The sequence below is a fragment of the Astatotilapia calliptera genome, chromosome 6 (genome assembly GCF_900246225.1).
Source record: "Astatotilapia calliptera chromosome 6, fAstCal1.2, whole genome shotgun sequence".
NCBI classification, from domain to species: domain Eukaryota; kingdom Metazoa; phylum Chordata; class Actinopteri; order Cichliformes; family Cichlidae; genus Astatotilapia; species Astatotilapia calliptera.
The window spans coordinates 5,026,128-5,045,376 of NC_039307.1; the positions used below are offsets into that span (position 1 = coordinate 5,026,128).

Here is a 19,249-nt window from a genome sequence, read left to right on the forward strand (position 1 = left end):
AATAATGAGGGAGGCGGTGTATAAAGTTCATTATTTACAGAACTGAATTATTATAAAGGCAGAAAACAGAACCAGAAACACTGGACTCAGATATTCACTGACAGTCCAAATATTCATCCACTCTCCAAACCACACAACCTGCAGATGATGGAAACACTCTGGACTTAAGTTTAAGCAACAGTACTGACTGCACATGAACTGCTTTGGAAATAATTCAACCTCCATTTTCTTAAGACCAACAACGCCAAGCTGTCCCCTTACCTGTCCATGAGGCTGCATGGTGTTGTAGGGCATGTTCTGGTTCAACACTTTCTGTTTCATCAGTAACATCCTCTTCTGCTCTTCACTCAGGTGAGCTGTCTGTCCTGGGATTGGCCCTTGCGTCTGACCCGGCCCCGGACCCTGGCCACCACCTCCCGCACCGCCCATATAAGGTGGCATCATGGGGTTCTTGACCTGACTGTTCCCTGGCATGGGCGGGGTCATTCTCTGACCTATGTGATCCACCCCGCTGCCACTGAAGTGACTCAGCGGTTTGGTGTTGCTGTAGGACAACATGCCTGCTGTTTGCTGCTGCTGTTGCTGCTGTTTGGACAGGGCGTTCTGGTTTATGCTGTTTGGCTGCTGCTGGCCCATCATGCCCATGTGGTTGTGAGGGAGGTAGTTGTTCATGGGGGCTTTGGGACCGTTGTTGGGGGCCATGCCACCCACTAGAGGGCCCTGTGGTGTATTAAAGGCTTGCGGTGGATACATCATGGGGCTGTTGGGTTTGTCGTGGTTAAAGTGAGCGGAGTTATAGGGACTGGTTGGAGCGGCTGCAGGTGACCAGTTAGCTGCTTGCTGCTGCTGCTGCTTCTGCATCATTTTATTACGCTGCTGAGCAAATGCTTTCAGCTGCTCTGCATGGGAAAGCTCAGGCGTTACTGGTCCTACAGACTGACTTCCAGGCGGTATCCCCGCTGCTCCAGGTCCAGTGCCCGCCTGACTGACTCCTGGCCCCGGGTTCATCATGTATCCATTCCCAGGCCTAGAGACTGCTTGTGTCTGAGCTTGGGTTGGAGTCTGAGGGGAGCGAGCCACGCAGTTGTGCAATGGCGAACCTGATGCCATAGCAACGGCTGGAGACTGCTGCAAAGGTTGCTGAGGAGGCGTCCCATTGGCAGTGGTGGCAAACTGAGGGCCTGATGAAGATGGTCGCACCTGAGGAGAAACCAAAAGGACATTAGCTCAGGCTCGCACCTTGCAAGTTTTCTACATAACATATTTTTTAATCAGAAAACGAAAAGCAAACTGAAAATGATCATTCGAGACTTTATGGGCCATTGCCACCATAAATTTTATACGGATGGGGTTTGGTACCATTTTGAGTACCAAACATTTTAAATACCAAACAATTTGTGTATAGCCATAATAACTAAGCTAAACTAACAAGCAGTTTACTGCTGAATGCTATTTGGCTTGAAAAGGAAGTCGCCTTTACCTTCCGATGAAGTTAACTTATGATAGTGCATTTGTTCCATTTGTAAGGTTTACTTTGTAACTGTAAGTTTGCCCCAATTACAGCAAGACCAGGAAGCCACAGCTGTGGTTGCTGCATTGCTCATTGCTTGCATGAAATGGCATCAACAGGCCAACAAAGCTTGATTTTCTGGAGTCTTTGAGGTGCTAGGTGTCGCTAGAAAACTGAAAAAATGAAATAGAAGCAGCTGTTTCTCTCTCTGTGCTATTTGGAAACCTCTGTGCTTCTGAATTTAAGCTTCACAGAGACGCTTGTAACAATGAAGACTGCCAACCACCGGATAAACTGCTTGCTGTATTTCATAATAACGCCACAGAGAGTTAATCTATCTTGTGCGACCACCACAGAGCCTACAGAGCATCTAGGCCCAATAACTTTAGCTGGCAAGGCAGTTGTCATTTTACTTAGAAGCTTCTTTCAGCTGCAGCCTTATTCACAACAGGTCGTCACAGAGGATGAATTTTCATATTTTCATATGGCACAGATTTTTATGCCAGATGCTCGTACTGACACAACACTCCCAGGGACCTATGTTTCCTCCCAAGTTTCAAACTAGAGGTCTTCCACATGTTAGGCAAATGTGTTACCAACTTCACTTTAATGCAGTTAGAACAGCTGAGAAATGTCCAGAAAGTTGGACATTTTCTGTGTTGGCCTGCATTCCGGGCTGATTATATTCCGTTGGGCAGCATATATCATTTCTGTACTGAACTGTGCATCAATCTAACCTCAAAGAAGCATAACAGGAATGACTCTCAGGAATCAGGTCTCAAGCTGATGACACAATTTACATCACTTGGATGGATGCGGAGAATACAATCGAGGATTAATGAACTGCAGAAATGCAGCAAATTCCTAAGTAGAAGTTTTGCTTACTTTAGAGATTTTTTTCCTTTATTCATTTTTGTGTTTTGCTAAAAGCTGCTTGTGTAAGACCAAAATGCTTCACAGGTAGCTTATGAAACACATCAATACTCTCATACACTTAGAAACCACTTCAGGTTTGTTTCTTGTTGATCACATAATTAACAGCTTCATTCAGGTATTAGTCGTTTAAAACCAGTTTGGACTTAAATCAATCGGATCAAAAAGTTGAATCAGTGAAGAAATCTTAAAAGAGCAGCGACTGCGCTCTAAGAGCTATAATTTTATCTTCAGAAATAACAGTGAGAGACATATATCATATAAATAAATACAGAAGTCTGATTCACCTGAGGTGGTCATGACTTAGATTATGAGTTTGGGTTAAATACCCCTTCCAGTGGACATCGTGTTGACTTTCTTGATACTGACCTGTGGTGAACCCATGGGAACCTGTGGGCCTCCCTGTGGAGGCTGAGGTGGAGGAGGAGGCAGTGCTGCTGGCGCGGCCCCCCCTCCCGCTGTTGTCGTATTCCCGGCTGCTTCCTGTGGGCCCGGCGTCTGATTGTTTGCCGGCCTGCCAAACTCAGCCTCTTTCTTTTCGTCAAAGTCCTCGTTGAAGAGGTCGTGCATATCGTCCTCTGGCACAGTATTGGCCAGCTCATCGATCAGCTCCTGCCACTCCTGGTCGTTGAGGTTAATGTCAGAGAACAGCTTGTTCTGATTGGACAGAGACTGGGGATCAGACGACTCCATTCCACCCCCGTCATCCAGGGGCTCCTGTTTCAAGTCTTTGAGGAGGCCGAAGCTGTCCTCCAAGTCCAGTGAGCCATTTAGCTTCATGTCTGGAAGGTGGCTGCCACCGTTCTTCCCCAGCTCATCTGATGTCCGGCCTACATGGTTCCCATTGCTGTTTGTAGTGTTGTTACCGGCAGAAGTGTTAGGCCCGCAGTGTAAGGGCTTAATGTCCATTTGGTGATGCAGTGGAGAGATGGGCGGCACATTGTTGTTATTATTGTTATTAGGGAGTCCTGTTAGTGAGTCCATGCCGCTGGAGCCTTCCTTCCGTACCCGTTTGGTGGTCGGCGAGTAGTTGCCTCCATCACAGATCCCATTCTGGTCTCCGTTGAGGGGCGATCGTGCGCTGTCCAGTTTTCTCTTTACAGTCTCCTGGAGCTGAAACAGAAATAAAAGATGGTAAAGAGGCCGAATTACACTTTTGTTATTTACAGTTGTCTAGATATACTCACAAACTGTATGTGCAAATAATCCCTGTGAGCCAAAAGTTTTTCTACTCTTGGAACTGTTTGCTATCAGAAAGAGGTGTCCACAACAGAGCCATCTCAAGCACAGACGCTCCAACCTAGTGCTTGTCAAGCCTCCTGCTTCTGAGAGCTAGCCAATTAGAAGAAAGTTGGCTTTAAATGGGAAGAGATACAGTGGCTTATTTCAGTCACTGGATCGACTGAGGGACTGTGCTATGTTGAACTGTGAATCCTGCAAAGGATGCTAATGTGACCCTGGAAATAAGCACAACACGACCACTTTAAGAAGTTATCTTGTGTGTCTTATCTTCTGTTTGGAAGGATGGTCTCATTTGGATCAATTCACATTCAGAAAGCAACCCCATAATCACCTTATGATTGTGATTATCGCTACAGCATGCTAGCAATACAGCAGAGCTAAGGTAGCTTATTTCAGAGAATGGATGGCTGTACCGCGGCCTAGTTTAAGAAACTATGATTTATGCAAAGCCACTCAAAGCAGAACACAAGAAGAAAAAACCCCCAATGAGTGTCCTTTAAAGCTGGAGGCCACCAGAGATGGAACGTGTTAGTAACAGGAACTTTTCTGTGGTCTTCAGGGGGCTAATCATGAACACAACATGAGATACAAATCAATATAACAACAGGCTTCTTCCTCTCCACACACAGAGAACTGTCATGAGAAGGAGGGAAGGAAGTAAGTGTACTGAAGATCAAAATATCACCAAGACAAATCAATTACATGTTAAGCTCGGATTCATTCTCTGAAATTAGGCGTGCAGGCCAGGGATTTTTCTCAGTCCACGTTCCCTATTTCTTCACGGATGCAATAAAAAAAAAAAGAAAGAAAGAAAAAACACAGAAAAAGATGTAAATCCTGTAGGAGGGTTTCAGGGCATGTTTCCCAACACTCGCCTCGGGAGAAATTCTTTTAAATATCAACTTTACACTGTGGATATATTTTAATCTTTATCGTGACGATTAATGGTAGAAACCCACCCGAGAATTAGAGTAATCTTTCTGCACAAAAAATCATGTAAGTGAGACAACAGTTCAGAGCACTTAAAATGACAAAAAAAGGAAAAAAAATAGGAGAGTGCAAAGTGGTGTCCAAAGTTACATTAAAGTGCTCGTTCTGAAATGGAACAAGATAATGAACATTCGAACATTCAGTTTACATGAAAAAATTAAAGTTAAGTAAATTATCACAGCGTTGCCGCATTTACTCACACAATTTGTCATGATGACAGTGCTATATACACAGTGGTGGTGATGAGTCTGTAAGCGAAAATTAATGTGGTGTTTGCTCTCTGCAACTGCTCTTTGGTCAAGTGGAAGACAGGGCGAAGATATTATGCTTAGAAATTGATTTCACAACAAGTGTTTTTCCAAATATGTTCAGACGCTACTAAAAGTGAGCAATTTGGAAAAGAGTTAAAGCCTGTATTTAAAAAAAAACACCATATCAAATGGCAAAACTGTCAAATTACTTGCTGTAAAAAAATATAAATGCCAATTTTGCGTTGCAACAATGAGTTGGGGAAGCCACAGCAAACTTTTCCAGAAGCAAAGGTGGAGATGGGTTCAACGCTCTGCGAAAGACTGTGGGCAAATAGTTCATGATTTAAGAAGAACGCAAAACAGGAAAGAATACATAATATCAATAAATGATTCAGAGAAATCTCTGCATGTGAGGGACTAGGCTGGAAAACAATACTGAGCTGCCCCGGGCCAAACTGCGATAAAAAGAGACAGGATTTTGTAGTGGAAGTAACTGCAAGGGCTCATGAACACTTCTTAAAACCAGTGTCAGTGAGCATCATTTCACACTGCATCCACAAAAGTTAAAATCGTATAAAGAAAATGATCATATGAACATGATTCAGAAAAGCTTCACTGGGCCAAAGATGGTGAACTGAGGTGAAGCACAAAAGTGAACAATAAAATCTGCATTTCTTTTAAGAAATCATGGCTGGTGTCCGTGAGGAAAGAAGTGACCAGCTTTTATCAGCACACAAAAACCAAAATTCTCTTAGAATAATAGAGAAAACCCTGATAGTCAAGGATGTGATGACATAGTGGAACAAACTGAAAAAGACATTTCCTGTATATGTTTATTTTTTCAGTTTTGTAAGAACACAATATCAGTTAATTCTCTTTTTTATAAAAGTCACATTTTTATTTTGTTTTTGCACAGCTAGTTTTAGTTCGATAAACCTGCTGATCTGCAGAATCTGATCTATGTCAGACACATCAGAGCCCTCTGCCAGTAAAAACATTCATGACAGCTAACCTGAATAAAGTTTTAATCCCAAACAAAGTAACTAAAACAGGAGGAAAGACAAGAGAAGGCTAGCAGCCCTCCTGATGAACAATACCAGCATTTGTTTTTCCGAGGAGGTAAAGAAACGTCAAAGGAACATCTGGAGTATTTGGCCCATTATTAACATCGGCCCCACATCCTACTGTAGGAAGCCTCCGCCGCTCCGTGTCTCACAGCATAAGATAACGACGGGGTGCTAACAAACGCTGGCTGGCAGTTAAGGTAATCACTGTCATAGACCTGTGTGGGAGAGGACAGGATGTACGGAGGCATGTGACATAACCCGAGTAATGGCAGGAGACACCCGAGACAAAGAAAGAGGCAGAAAATCTAAAAAAATCCCACCAGTTTGGCCTTTTTTTTTTTTTATAAAAGCAAAAATGAGCTTTTCAAGTGGATACAGTTAAAAATCGACAGTCTTACGGAGCAGTGGTGACGGGGAAGACTCTGCTGTATAATTGTCAGCAGGGGGGAGTTTTACAGTTAGCTAACAACTGAGTGTGACTGATGATAGAGGGCTTTCAGCTCAGTGCAGCAGTGATACTTTTATCATTGCTTTCCCGAAGATAAAAAAAAACTCTGAACGTGGATCTATTTTAGTAGGAATGTATTTTCTACAGCACCCGAGATTGAGTTGTTAAGAAACAACAAAGATGATGGCCACATGTTTAAATCAAAGCTGAATGCATTCACTGCCCATGCGAGATTAAACAAAGAAGCGGGCACAACGAAGACGCAAGTAAACGCTAAGAAATGTGCAAGAATCAAATTGCCATGAAAAAAAAAAAGAGGCAAAGAGAATAACAAGTTAGGTTCCTGTGCAATTTCTGTGCAATTTAATAAACTCTCAATCTCAATTTTACCCCCAACTCCTGTTAATTTCAAACCCTAATGAAGTTGGCAGAAAAATAGCTGATGCTATTAAAATGACGAATGGGAAGCGGGGACCTCATTTATGAAAGGTTCCCAGGGTACAAATTTGATGCTCCCACACGAACCTTAGAAATAGTGCAGGATTCAATCAAAAAGATTATCATTTTTAGTCATGGCTTCACTTTCAATTTCATGTCCAAAGACCGGATGCTATAAATACTTCCATCTTTACAATCGTAAAGGGACAGGTCACCCTCAAATCGAATGTACCTGTTCTTCCTCTGACCTCTGTTCGAGACTGTTTTGGAGATGTCTGCTTCTCTTGAATTTGGAATCAGCTTTGAACTTGAGAAGAGTTCAAATCGAGACCAACCTGCCTCACTTCACATCATCAGCGCTTATTTCTCAAGTTGCTAAATATCATTGACTTTCTGCATTCTCTGGTTGCGAAATCACACCTAATCGCTTCCTGTCTTGATTGTTATTTGTCACCTGATTTGAGAGAACAATTCCTAATAAATACAAATTCTGATGGCGTAGGATTGGAGTTCAGGATGGTGACCTCACCCATGGTTTGTATAGAAAACAGCTGTAATCTTATATTGCATTAATGGTTTTATATAGTGGTTGTTATCAACGTGTAGAAAAGCTGCTTGAACAAAGATGCAAAGACTCACCAACACGCGTGGATGGGAGCCTTTTACAAGTCTTTTATACAGCACGTGCCGCCTGCACATCTACATTTCAAACAGCCTCCTCAGCTCAGAAGCCGCAAAATATTTTGTAAAATCCACACTCTCCACTGTCGCATGTGAAAGAGTCAAACACACACACAGACACACACACGTACACAATGGAAGCACCACCGATACATGTATGTGTGCAAATGCGCACTTAGCTCTTTGTTATTCAGATGGAACAACAGACAAAATATATTCAGATTGTATTCTGACCCGGAGGTGGACCCATTCAAGCTGGCAGGAAAACACTCACTCACACACACACACACACACACACACACACACACACACACACACACACACACACACACACACACACACACACACACACACGCACACATTCACACTCCAGTAAACCAAGAAAGTAAAAAAAAAAGGATGATGTGTGCTTCATGTTGCAGTGTGTGTGTGTGTGTGTGTGTGTGCTAGAGGTTCCTCTTCTGCTCTCCACATTGACTGACAGTCAGCATAATTATCTTCATGACATGATAAACAGTATTAGTATTGGCAACCAAAAAAGAAACTACAGTGTATGCATTTGTGTGTGTGTCTGTGTGTGTGTGTGTTGATCTCTTAGCCATTAAAGCAACAACTAAGGAACAAAAAAAAAGGAAAACACGCGTTTCCACTGTCACGACACGATTTCAGTGTGTGTGTGTGTGTGTGTGTGTGTGTGTGGTCCTGCAATCAATGGGTTTAAATAATTCAGGCCTCCTCTGTCTGTGTGTGTTTGTGTGTCTGAGTGTGTGTGTGTTACAGGCTTTCCCTAAATGCCAGTGACTCATGTTGGTAATAACAGACTCGTCTTTCAAAGCCCACCTATAAAAACTCCCATAATTATCCAGGTGGTGTGAACTGTCGCACCCTCCCACACACGCACACACACACACGTACAGGTTTTAAATACACACCTACTTAAAAAAAAAAAAACACACAAAAAAAACCATTTAACCTTCTTAATAGGATCGTGAATCTGGAGAAAGAAACAAAGGAAACCAAAAAAGAGGAGACCAGACCAAAGCACTGTGGTCCTGCCTGCTCGGGGAGTCAGCATGCTGCTGCCCGAGGGAACGTGAAAGGATCCGGTGCTGGTGCAAAATACTTTATGTACTCACTGTAGCAAATTTCTTTTATTTTAGCACAATTAACAACCTAATTAAACCTGTGAATCACACTGAACCTAGCAGCGTTTCTTTCTGACAATCACAGCAATGAAATACCTTTGAAGCCGACGGAATCGAGAGCAATGGAGGAGCGTTTGCATGTGTAAGAGAAAGAATCCAGGCCGCGAGAAGAGAGATGACATCGAGACTCATAGACAAAGATTTTTGAAGTAGTTTAATCAAGCTGGAGTGGTTAGCGAGAGCTAGAGGGAAGAAAAGAGCATTGGAGTTCAAAAAATAAAAAAAATATAAAAGACTAAAGACAGGAGAGGGAAAAAAAAGGAGGAGAGCGCTGCTTGTTTTGCCTCCTGCGTCTCTCCATGTATTCTTTGACATAAACACCTGCTGACTGCTCCTCTGCCTGCTCCCACAACAGACAGAGGGAGAACGACAAAAGCGAGGAGAGACAAAGGTGAAAGAGAGAGACACGCACGCTCGCGAGGAGGAAGAAGGGATTTATTTGTCAGGCAGATGGTCTTTCTCCTTTGAGCGGAGGAGCTACCAGAACATGAAGATGAAGAAGAGGAGAAAGAGGAGGAGAAAGGGTGAAGCAGAGAAAGAGGTGTGGAGGGGGGGGGGGGGGCTAGATAGGTGGCTTGATGGAAAGGCATAGCGCTCCAAATGACAGCGGGGAGCAAACGATGAGAGGGTGATCAGAGAAGGAGAGGGAGGCAGAGAAGAGAGACAGAGATGGAGCCACTAAGGTGCTGTTGTTATAGCAACCTGCTGCTCTGGTGCTTTGTGCGCAGCGTCCTCCGTCTTCTTCGTCTTCCTCCTTTTTCCTTCTCCTCCTCTCGCTCACTTACTCACTCTCCGACACCCTGCCTTCTCTCCCTCCCTCTCCTCCTCTCTCTCTTCCCTCCTTCCTTTCTTTGGCTCGCTCTTCTGGAAACTTAAGCATTGCATCAAATTCGAGTCCCAGCATTAAAGGAACGACTCCGCGTCGAGACAGTTCGGGGTATTTATTTCAAATTACAAACTATATGTAAAGGTAGCTAGCTTCATGTTTCTTAATCTAAGGGGGAAAAAAACGTGAAATCATTTGTCTCTAAAATGAGACTCATTTATTGCTACTACGACAACATCACTGAAGATACACCTAACCAAAAGACATATAACAGTGGCATCTTCTGTGAAAAATAACTGCAACACATTTCATCAATGCCACGAAGCTGTTCATCACACCTTCCTTTGCAAGTCAGTTCTTCCTCCACTCCCGCTTTTCTTACCTGTCCCTGCACACGAGAGACGGACGTACTCCCCGTGACGTCACCCACTGGTTTTTAAACTTCAACTTGACCATTTTGGCCATCTTAGTTCTGGAAACTAAGCGTGTGATAACAATCCGCAAATAGTGCTCATAGGCGTGCTCGGTTTTACAGGTGACTTACAAAAGCTGCACTGATTTCTAAACACAGGCACAGTCAGTTTATTTCAATGTCAAAATTAATTAAGACATGTTTTCAGGGTTAAACATCATTAAATAGCAGTAAATGGCATGTTGCAAACGTTAGTAGATCAGTAAATTTGTAAATAGTGACAGTAGTGCTTTTTTAAAGGCAAAAACCCAGTCCACACTGGCACTACTTATCTGAATCTGGCTCAGAAATAGCTAAGACTTGCTGGATATTTCACTATAAATCTGGCCACACATAAGAAAATGAAGACCCTGCGGTATAAGAGTTGAAAAAGCAACTGAGACCAAAAACCCATCAGGAAAATGTTTAATAAGGTCATAAATCAAGTGTGCAGCAGCGTCATTTTCTCATAGACTTCTATACAACCGGACTTCTTTTGGCAACCACACGGGTCGCCCCCTGCTGGCCATTAGAAAGAATGCAGGTTTAAAGCATTCTAATGGGAATAACATGTAACCACATGCCAGTTGAGATTCCGCTCTGGTAGGCTGAATGGGTCTCAATGAGGTGTATAGAAACAGACTCCTTTTTTTGTCATGTGTTTATCCAGCACTTTATTTATTTATGCCCAGCCAGAACATTTTGGGCAGTAAGAGACCAGTGCTAACTACCGAAAATCTGGTTCTCACTTTCCCCCCCAGGATGCTGGTTGTGGTATTGAAGGTTAGGCAAGAGGAAGGACTTTGATTCAACTCTGGTTGCAAATGACATGGCAGGCCACATTTAAGAGATTTTTTTTGGCTTCTGAGGCGCTTTACAGTCCAACTCCCAGAGACACAAACACACCAAGCTGCACACTGATTTAACACTTGGCTGGTTAGACAGAAAATAAAAGAATAACCTTTATTTTTGCTAGCACTTAGATTATTGTATAGTAAAAATTACAGTATTTGAGCAACTCAAAGCTACCTCTAGCACACCTAATGATTTTCTTGTCAGTATCTCTGATCCATGAACTCAGCAGCCGAGTCCACAGCACAAAGGAACCAGCAGAGCTTTTTTTTTTTTTTTTGAACAGACGCTAAAACCACAGCGGTGAAGATTTAGCGAGCCCGTCCAAAAAGCGAGTACACCTGCACACCTGTCTATGAGGAGAGACGAAGGCTCTGTAAAGTGAGGCTGCAGAGAGGAATTACACCCTGTGGATCGAGTGTGTTCAAGTAGTTACATTTCTGCACCCACTGAAACAAACAGACGCATGAGTATCAGCCATAATTTAAATTTCACTTGTTTTCCCTGGTGCGGGCCTGTGTGTGCCACGCTTTGAGTGTGTTTGTGAGAGTGTGGTTGTTCCTGGTCTGGCCCACTAGACTGTGAAATGAGTCAATTAAATCAAACAGGTCTTTAATAAGGAAATGTGTTTGTGTGCGTGTGTGTGTGTGGTGTGGTAATAATGGGCGGATGGCTAAAGGCTTGTAACCACCAAATTTCAAACCATCACCTGTCTAACAGGCTGTTATACGGCGGTTTTCAAACATTCTGCGGCCGACAAAAATCAAGGGTCAGTGCAAAAATTTCAAAGTAGATCTGCATTCACTCCTGCTTGGAACAGTCTTTATTACATGTGTCCTTAATTCCTCTTTTGATAATATTCTCCGATGGCGCCACCTCATATAAAACGTACTTTACTGTCAGCCTTGCTTTCGTCTACCTATCAGACTTTTTAAGCACTTTAAAAAATAAACTATAATAAGGTTCACTGTAAACTCTGCCATGTAAAGCTAGCACATCAGAAACCTGTATGGGGTGAGTAGTCACGTCCAAAGAATAGCTGAACAGTTCCAAGTGAACACTGATCAGGGTTTTAATTTGAAATGACCATTTTAGAGATTCAGTGCTCTTTTGAAGTTCCAAGGTACTCTTCAGCTGATTTGGCACCATGTTTGTCAGCTTCTCCTGATAAACTGATGACAGCTTCCCTGTTGTTTTGTGCTTTGATTGCAGTTTTAGAGTTTCTGGCTTTTAGACGAGCTGAATAGTGTGATATTTCTTTCTCCCATTTAATTGACAAGATAATAAGTCACCAGTAAAATCTCAGTTTTGTTGTATAAATTTGACTCTGTAAATGCTAACTGGGTGCCTACCACAGACAAAATAAAAGAGCTTCTAGATCTGAACCGCAAAGCCAGTGCAAAAGTGCCTTGAACCTGCATTCTATTTAACGGCCAGCAGGGGGCGACTCCTGTGGTTCTCCTACTGTAGATGTTTCCATAGCATCTACGGCTAAACATAGACACTATGAAAGACGGATGTAGATTCTTTGTCTGAAATGTAATACCAAAACCAGAATGAGTGAAATCTGCACTTATTTTCATAACCAGCAGGGGGCGACTGCTCGAGTTACAAAAAAATAAGGTTGAAAACATAAAAGTCCCAAAAAACCCTCTGCTCCACTGTGACCTCAGTGAGCAGTTTAAAACTTTATTGGCTCAGTTGTTAGTTTTAAGACAGTAAATAAAATAATTTATAAATGAAAGGAGGATTATCCAGGAATGGGCACTGGCTAATAACTTTTCACTCAAAGGGTCTTGATGCATCCTCAATCATCCAGGTAAGTAAATCTGCAAAAGTTGATTCTGTTCATCTGGACGTAGCGTTTTCTCCCATTGAAAATGCTACGTCCAGATGAACAGAATCAACTTTTGGAGTTTTCACTCAAAGGTCGTCTGTGAAGGTTCTCAGTCATCCAGGTCATGGCAATCTAAGGAGCTACTTAGTTCACTCACAAGTCAATGAGCATGCGGTTCATCCAACCCCCTCTTCACATCCAACATCATTGTAGACTTTATAGCCCAACTGTCCTAACCAGTGGGTAAAGTCACTATCTATATCCCAGTTTTATGTCTATTCTGTTGAAATAGTGGATTTTATTCACGTGTTTTTGTGCGGTTCTATATTGCAATGATAATGTAAGGTAAACACATCTGGAGCAACACAGACTGTTCTCTATGTTCTCTTCGCATAATATTTACTGCATGTAAATATTATGTGGAAAAAACTTATTTAAATGTATTTGTTGGTATTACTTCACCACGAACATTGTCAAGGAGACACAAAGGCGTACAGAGAGAAAAAACATTTGTTACCGCACTTGTTTGTGAGATGTATGTTAAGTTTTTCACACAAGCTGCAGCACGGCTACACTTCTATTGATCCTCATATCCTCTATAGAAAAGTGACAGATGACTTCAGTGGTTTCCTGGCTGGCTCTTTTTAAAAGAAACTGGGAGCAGCTGCCGAGGAGAAGTTAGTGTTTGCTGTGATATCTCACAATCCCCCTCTTTGCATTTTCTATATGTGACCAGAGGCAAAGTGAAAAGAGGGTCTGGTTTTGGCTCGCTGCAAGACTGAGAGGTTGACACTCCACATACAGATGGAGGGATTTTAGACGTGGAGTTAACTTTTATGATACGCAGTCTTCCTGTTGAATTTCAGTGAAAACAACGGGAGCGTGTGAAAACAGGCAGGAGTACGTGACAGTATGTCCTTCCAGTCAATGACACTGGTTCAAGCACACGTCAGCAAGCATCCATCCTGCTGGAGTGTCCTTGAGCAAGACACCGAAAGCCTTCAGGACAGCTTTAACATGAATGTTCCTGACATACGGGGGCTTTGCTTGGCTGGAAACACCTGTCGATAATAAGAGACTTGAGCTTGGTTCTGGACCAGAAGGAAACTTTGGTCCTTAGATAAGCAGTGTAAGGGTTTGGTTTCAAACTGCGACCACTCTCATGCTGACATGCAAAACGTGTACATGGACCGGAAATGTATGGAACAAACCACCGACTTTGATTTCTTCTCACATTCAGGGGAAAAGTCAAGTTGTGTGTGTGAAACACTGGCCTGTACAGTTCTCACCTTCTAATCCTTTACACTCGTTTTATATGTGAATCTTTTTAGACACACGGTCGTTGGCTTTTTACAGACCAGATCCCAAAAATCGGAGCATTAAATGGACAAAAACAAAGCGTCTGTGTGAGTGAAGGACAGAAAACTCCAAGTGACAAGAGGAAGGTACAAACAAAAGAAACATTTGGCTGCCGTCCCAGAAAAGGGTGTATGTGTGAGAAAGCGCCTGCCAGTCTGCCTCCTGTACACGGGGGACCTCTACACCCCTGATTTCAATACACACACACACACACACACACACACACACACACACACACACACACACACACACACACACACACACACACACACACTTCTAATCCTCTAAACACCTTTTTTTTTCTTTTTACTATTTTTTTTTTAAATCAACCCACTTTTTCCACCCCTAGATTCAATATTCTGCACACGTTCACAGATGTAATTCCTCTTTTTGAGCTAGAAAAAAATAACAAGATTATGTGCAACGACGTCAGTCTAGCCTTTGCTGTTTCGTGCAGAAACTCAAAAGTCTTTGAACTGAAGAAAAACTTGCCTTTGGAAGTTGTACATTTAAAAAGGATCAACCAAAACTTTAAAACCACTTAGTTCCTGTTGCTGGACAAGCATGCTACTGCCTCAGGGATGGTTACAGGAGCACTACCTAGGGCTGGGCTAACTATGATTTTGGCTTCTGCTAACTACATAAAACTAACTTGTGTGTTATTCAGCTTGAGCCAAGATCACTAAAAAGGAACCTTTAAACAACGAGAGTCTGAGGAAGTAAAACTCACAAGGTTTCCAGAGATGAACCTGTGGAAGAATGACTAACAGTTCCCTCAGGAACCCTCAGAATTTACAAAATGGACTTATTTTATTCAGTGTGACCTGAAATGTGTGACTGAGCCTATAAAATCATCAGGAAAGTGTTTACAGACTTCAGGGAAGAAGGCCTTTTTCCCATAGACTTCTATAGGACCGCAAACCACAGCTATCGCCCCCTTGTGGCCATTAAAAAGAATTTAAATTTAAGGCTCTTTCGCGTTGTCTTCGCCCTACAGAAGAGGAAGCTACATCCACTCAAATGTATCCAACTCAAACGTGCCACGTTTCAGGACAAACTCTCACATCTTAAATAAGGATCACAACAATAAGAGCACTCGCCAAAAACACAACTGTGGTGTAGCTTATAGCAGGTGTTTGTCACTGAGCATGTTGCATGTTGTGTTAGTGCGCAGTAAGAAACAAGAGAGTGTGTGTGCACATGTGTCATCAGCACTTTCAAACCTGCTGACCTGACATAAAAACCTAGAGGCCAGAGAAACCCATCACTTTTTCCTTCCCCATCTTCCCTCCTCCACCTCCAACCCCACTGACTCAATAACAGAGACCCTGATATGTGTGAGTGTGAGAGAGCAGTGACAGGAGGGGGGGCGGGGGGGTAAAAATACAAATGAGGAAGGCTAAGGAGTCACGTGTGCTAACAAACACTTTTACAAACCATTAGCATTGAACGCACAACTAATTATCTTCCGAGTCAAGGACTGTGTGCATCGCTACAAGTGTGTGTCTGTGTGTGTGTGTGTGTGTGTGTTTACATTTTCAAGATAAAGTAAGTAAAAAAGAGGGCAAAGAGTGAGAGCAGAGAAGCAACACTGAGAGAGAGAGAGAGAAAATGAGGGGACAAGAGAGGGGAAACTGTGTGTGTGTGTGTGTGTGTGTGTGTGTGTGTGTGTGTGTGTGTGTGTGTGTGTGTGTGTGTGTGTGTGTGTGTGTGTGTGTGTGGTTCCTGGCTGAGCTGCTCCTCTCTATTTATAGAGCTGCGGCTCCTTCCTGTTTCTGGAGCTGTACCATCGCGCCAGGAGGGGGTGGGGGCCGAGAGAGAGACCCAGAGAGACACAGAGAGCGAGGGGGAGAGAGAGAGAGAGGGAACAGGAGAGGTGAGGAGAGAGAGGAAGTGTGGGTGTGTGGGAGGGGACACTGGTCGTGTTTGAGTCTTTAGTAAATCAACAGATCCACCCCCTCTCTCTCGCTCTCTGTCCCCCTCCCTTCTTCCTCCCCTCTCCTCTCTTACTCAACAACATGGGTCCAACCAGCAGCGACGAACAACAGAGGAGGAACAGGAGAAAGAAACAGACAAAATACACAGAGCATAACGGCATAATTAGGGAGATATTTTTGCATGTGATGATGAAATTATTGTTGTGCAGCTCAGTGGGACACTGACGATTATAAAAAAAACCAAAAAACAAAACTGTTGAGATGATTGCTCACATGAAATTACAGTTTATAGTTTATAAGCACCAACTGTTGAACAATTACCTTTATAAATATCATCTTTAATTCTCATCCTACCGGCCGGGGTCCACGCAGACCCCAGAGGTACAGTTTTTACCGTATCTCACAGGTGGGTTTTCTTACTTTTCCTAATGACGTTACATCATCGTTTTCCATTTCTGTTTGGATTATTGCTTTTTAAAAACTCATGTCAAGAGCACCAAATTCAGCATATGCAGTTTTAATTTAAAAAAAAAACTATTATACTTTCCAGCCTCGTTATCTGGATGTTGGAGACGTCACCAGCCGTCTATCTGAGACGGCTGTGTGCTCTGCTCATGAAGCACATGAAAAGTAGAGGTGGTCCTGCTACACTGTGAGTCCTAATCCGACGAGCAACGACCCTCCTGAGAATGACCCCCCACCTGCTGATGTGACCGCGCTCCGCTACGCTGGAAAATCGACTTGAAAAAGGCGTTTGCTCCTGAAACACAGACAGGAAGCTAGAAACTGTTTGCTCCTCCTGTCACACACCAGCATGCCCTGAGCCTAGCATGAGGCAAATATGCTCTAACTGCCTGCAGTGTGTATTTAACTTTAGATGGTTTTTAGTTCTGCTACTGCCGTAGCAGGACTCGGGTTCACACTGACGGCACAACGTCAGAGTTGTTCACGGTGAGGGTGGTCTCTGCCAGCGCAGGTTTCAGGATATCATCTCAGCATTTTTGCAGATGATGTAATTCTCTTCCCTTTATCAGACATTGACCTCCAGCTTGCACTGGATTGGTTGTCAACTGCGTGTGAAGCAGAAGATCGACGATCGTAAAGTCTGTGATCATCCAGAGAAGCGCAGAGTGACCACTGCAGGTCAGGGATGAGCTGCTGCCCCAAGTCAAGCAGCTTTTATGTCGGGGTCTTGTTCTTAGTCGAGCGGGACACTGAGAAGGATGGTACTTGTCTGCTGTGGCGAGGAGAGAGCTGCACGTACATTACAGGTTGATCTACGTTCCAACCCTGGCCTGTGCTCACGAGCTCTGGGTAGAGACTGAAAGAATAAGACTGCGGATATACTACAGCACCAGATTTTGATCAGAGTTTGGCAAATTAGCTAAATTTAAAGCTAGTAAATTCCTAGATAGATGAATGTTGATGACAACACTGACTCAAGCTTTATTTATACTTCTGCACTGAGTTCATGTCAAGCCTGTGATGGGGGCTCGGTTGGCACGACGTAGCTACATTTCTACAGAGATGGTGGGTTTCAGAAGGGTTTGCTATTATGTACCTACAGCGTAGATTTAACACAGAAACGACAGGCTGACTTTACCAAGACCAGATATTAGGTGTGTGGTGACATTTGGGACACATCTGGCTGTAACCCATGCCGACCAGCTCATGACTTTTGGGCCATGTTTGGCCCAGGACAGCGCAGGGATTAGACATGAAACACGAGGAGAGTGTGAGGGCAGTGACACACAGAAAGTGGTCTGAATGTAGGATCATGCTGTGGAGACTCTAGTATATGGGCTGCCAGCTCAAGGAGGTATAGTGGCAACAGTTTTAATGATATTTTGAAGGTCTAGTATAAGCAGCATAGTTTCACATAAAATTATTTTTGAGTCTCTTCTGACTCCAAATAAGTGAAATGATAAGTGAAAATGAACTCCTCTACCTCATATTTCAACAAAACAAAGAAAAACAAAAAACCTGCTTTGGTTTGAAACTTTCTGTAGATTCATGCATAAAGCTATAGAGAAACTGTGGTTTGCATTGTTTCACAGTGTAAAAATTAAAAGGAAAAAGTGGGTTTTATTAAATATAAATGTTCTAATGAATGTTTTTATCATGTATTACTAAAAAAAGCTAATACATAGATATAACTGGAACATTAGCTAGGTGAAAAGGGTCATAAAATGATTATTGAATGTCTAGGCTGTAATCTAAGATTAAGAAGCCAGTTCTGATCTAGACCAGGAGTGTCGAACTCCAGGCCTCGAGGGTCGGTGTCCTGCAGGTTTTACATGTGTCCTTGATCCAACACAGCTGATTTAAAATGCCAAATGACCTCCTCAACATGTCTTGAAGTTCTTCAGAGGCCTGGTAATGAACTAATCATTTGATTCAGGTGTGTTGATAAAGTGTAACTGTAGCACAGAGTTTGTCCAAATTACTTTTGTGATCTTTATTGGCAGTAAAACCTGCTTGTACTCTCATCCTGGTCACCAAACTGGCTTATTAGTTAGTCCAGGATTAAAGCCTAAAAAACTGTCAGCTGTCAGTGCTGATGTTGATGAAAGCCTGCACAAAGTTTCTCAAGACAGGAGACTTGGACCAATACTTCTGTCTCCATCTGTAATGAAGAAATACACAAATATACAATCTGACCGGGGTTCACTACTCTGTGCACCGTGCAGCTGTCTTAATGTAGGGAAGCAGAAATATCACATTTGAAGTCCATATTGACAGAGACTCAGTTTGAGACGGACATTTCTGTTGTTACATTTCTGCCTGCGGCTGCTAATTTCTCTGATCTGTTGGTCACCTTGTAAGGTGGATTGTCATTGTCTATTACATTGTTATTATCATGCTACATGGGGGAGCAAATCCAATAGGAGTCCAGCCTGCAGCTATATGAAAAAGATTAGTACAAGAGCAAAAAAGAGAAGTGAAAGAAGGAGTGAAGGGGGGAGACTCTTGGCTTCGTGGCCAGATGGTCACCAGGAGGGGCCTGACAGCTGTGTGCGTGTGTGTGTCCAGGCTTCAGTGTGTATATGTGCAGGAGAAAGAGCGTAAGATAGGGACAGATTGTGTCCAACACCTGTCCTCTGTGGACCCGACAACAAAAGAGCGAGCGAGGCAACATGGGCAACATCAAACAGGCCGAGTGAGAAGCAGAAAGGAGGCGAGAAACGAAAGACAGGGATGCAGTGGAAGAAGGAGAGCAAG

At 43.1% G+C, this 19,249-nt stretch overlaps 1 protein-coding gene across 1 annotated transcript in view; it reads right to left on the reverse strand.

Annotated features, from left to right (window-relative positions):
• maml3 (mastermind-like transcriptional coactivator 3) overlaps positions 1 to 19,249 on the reverse strand; it is a 132,666-nt gene that overhangs the window by 64,507 nt on the left and 48,910 nt on the right. The window contains exons 2-3 of the mRNA XM_026169846.1: positions 2,813 to 3,556; positions 262 to 1,200 (exon numbers count right to left, since the gene is read on the reverse strand). Coding sequence (XP_026025631.1) covers positions 262 to 1,200; positions 2,813 to 3,556 — 1,683 coding nt within the window. The remainder of the gene's footprint in view (positions 1 to 261; positions 1,201 to 2,812; positions 3,557 to 19,249) is intronic.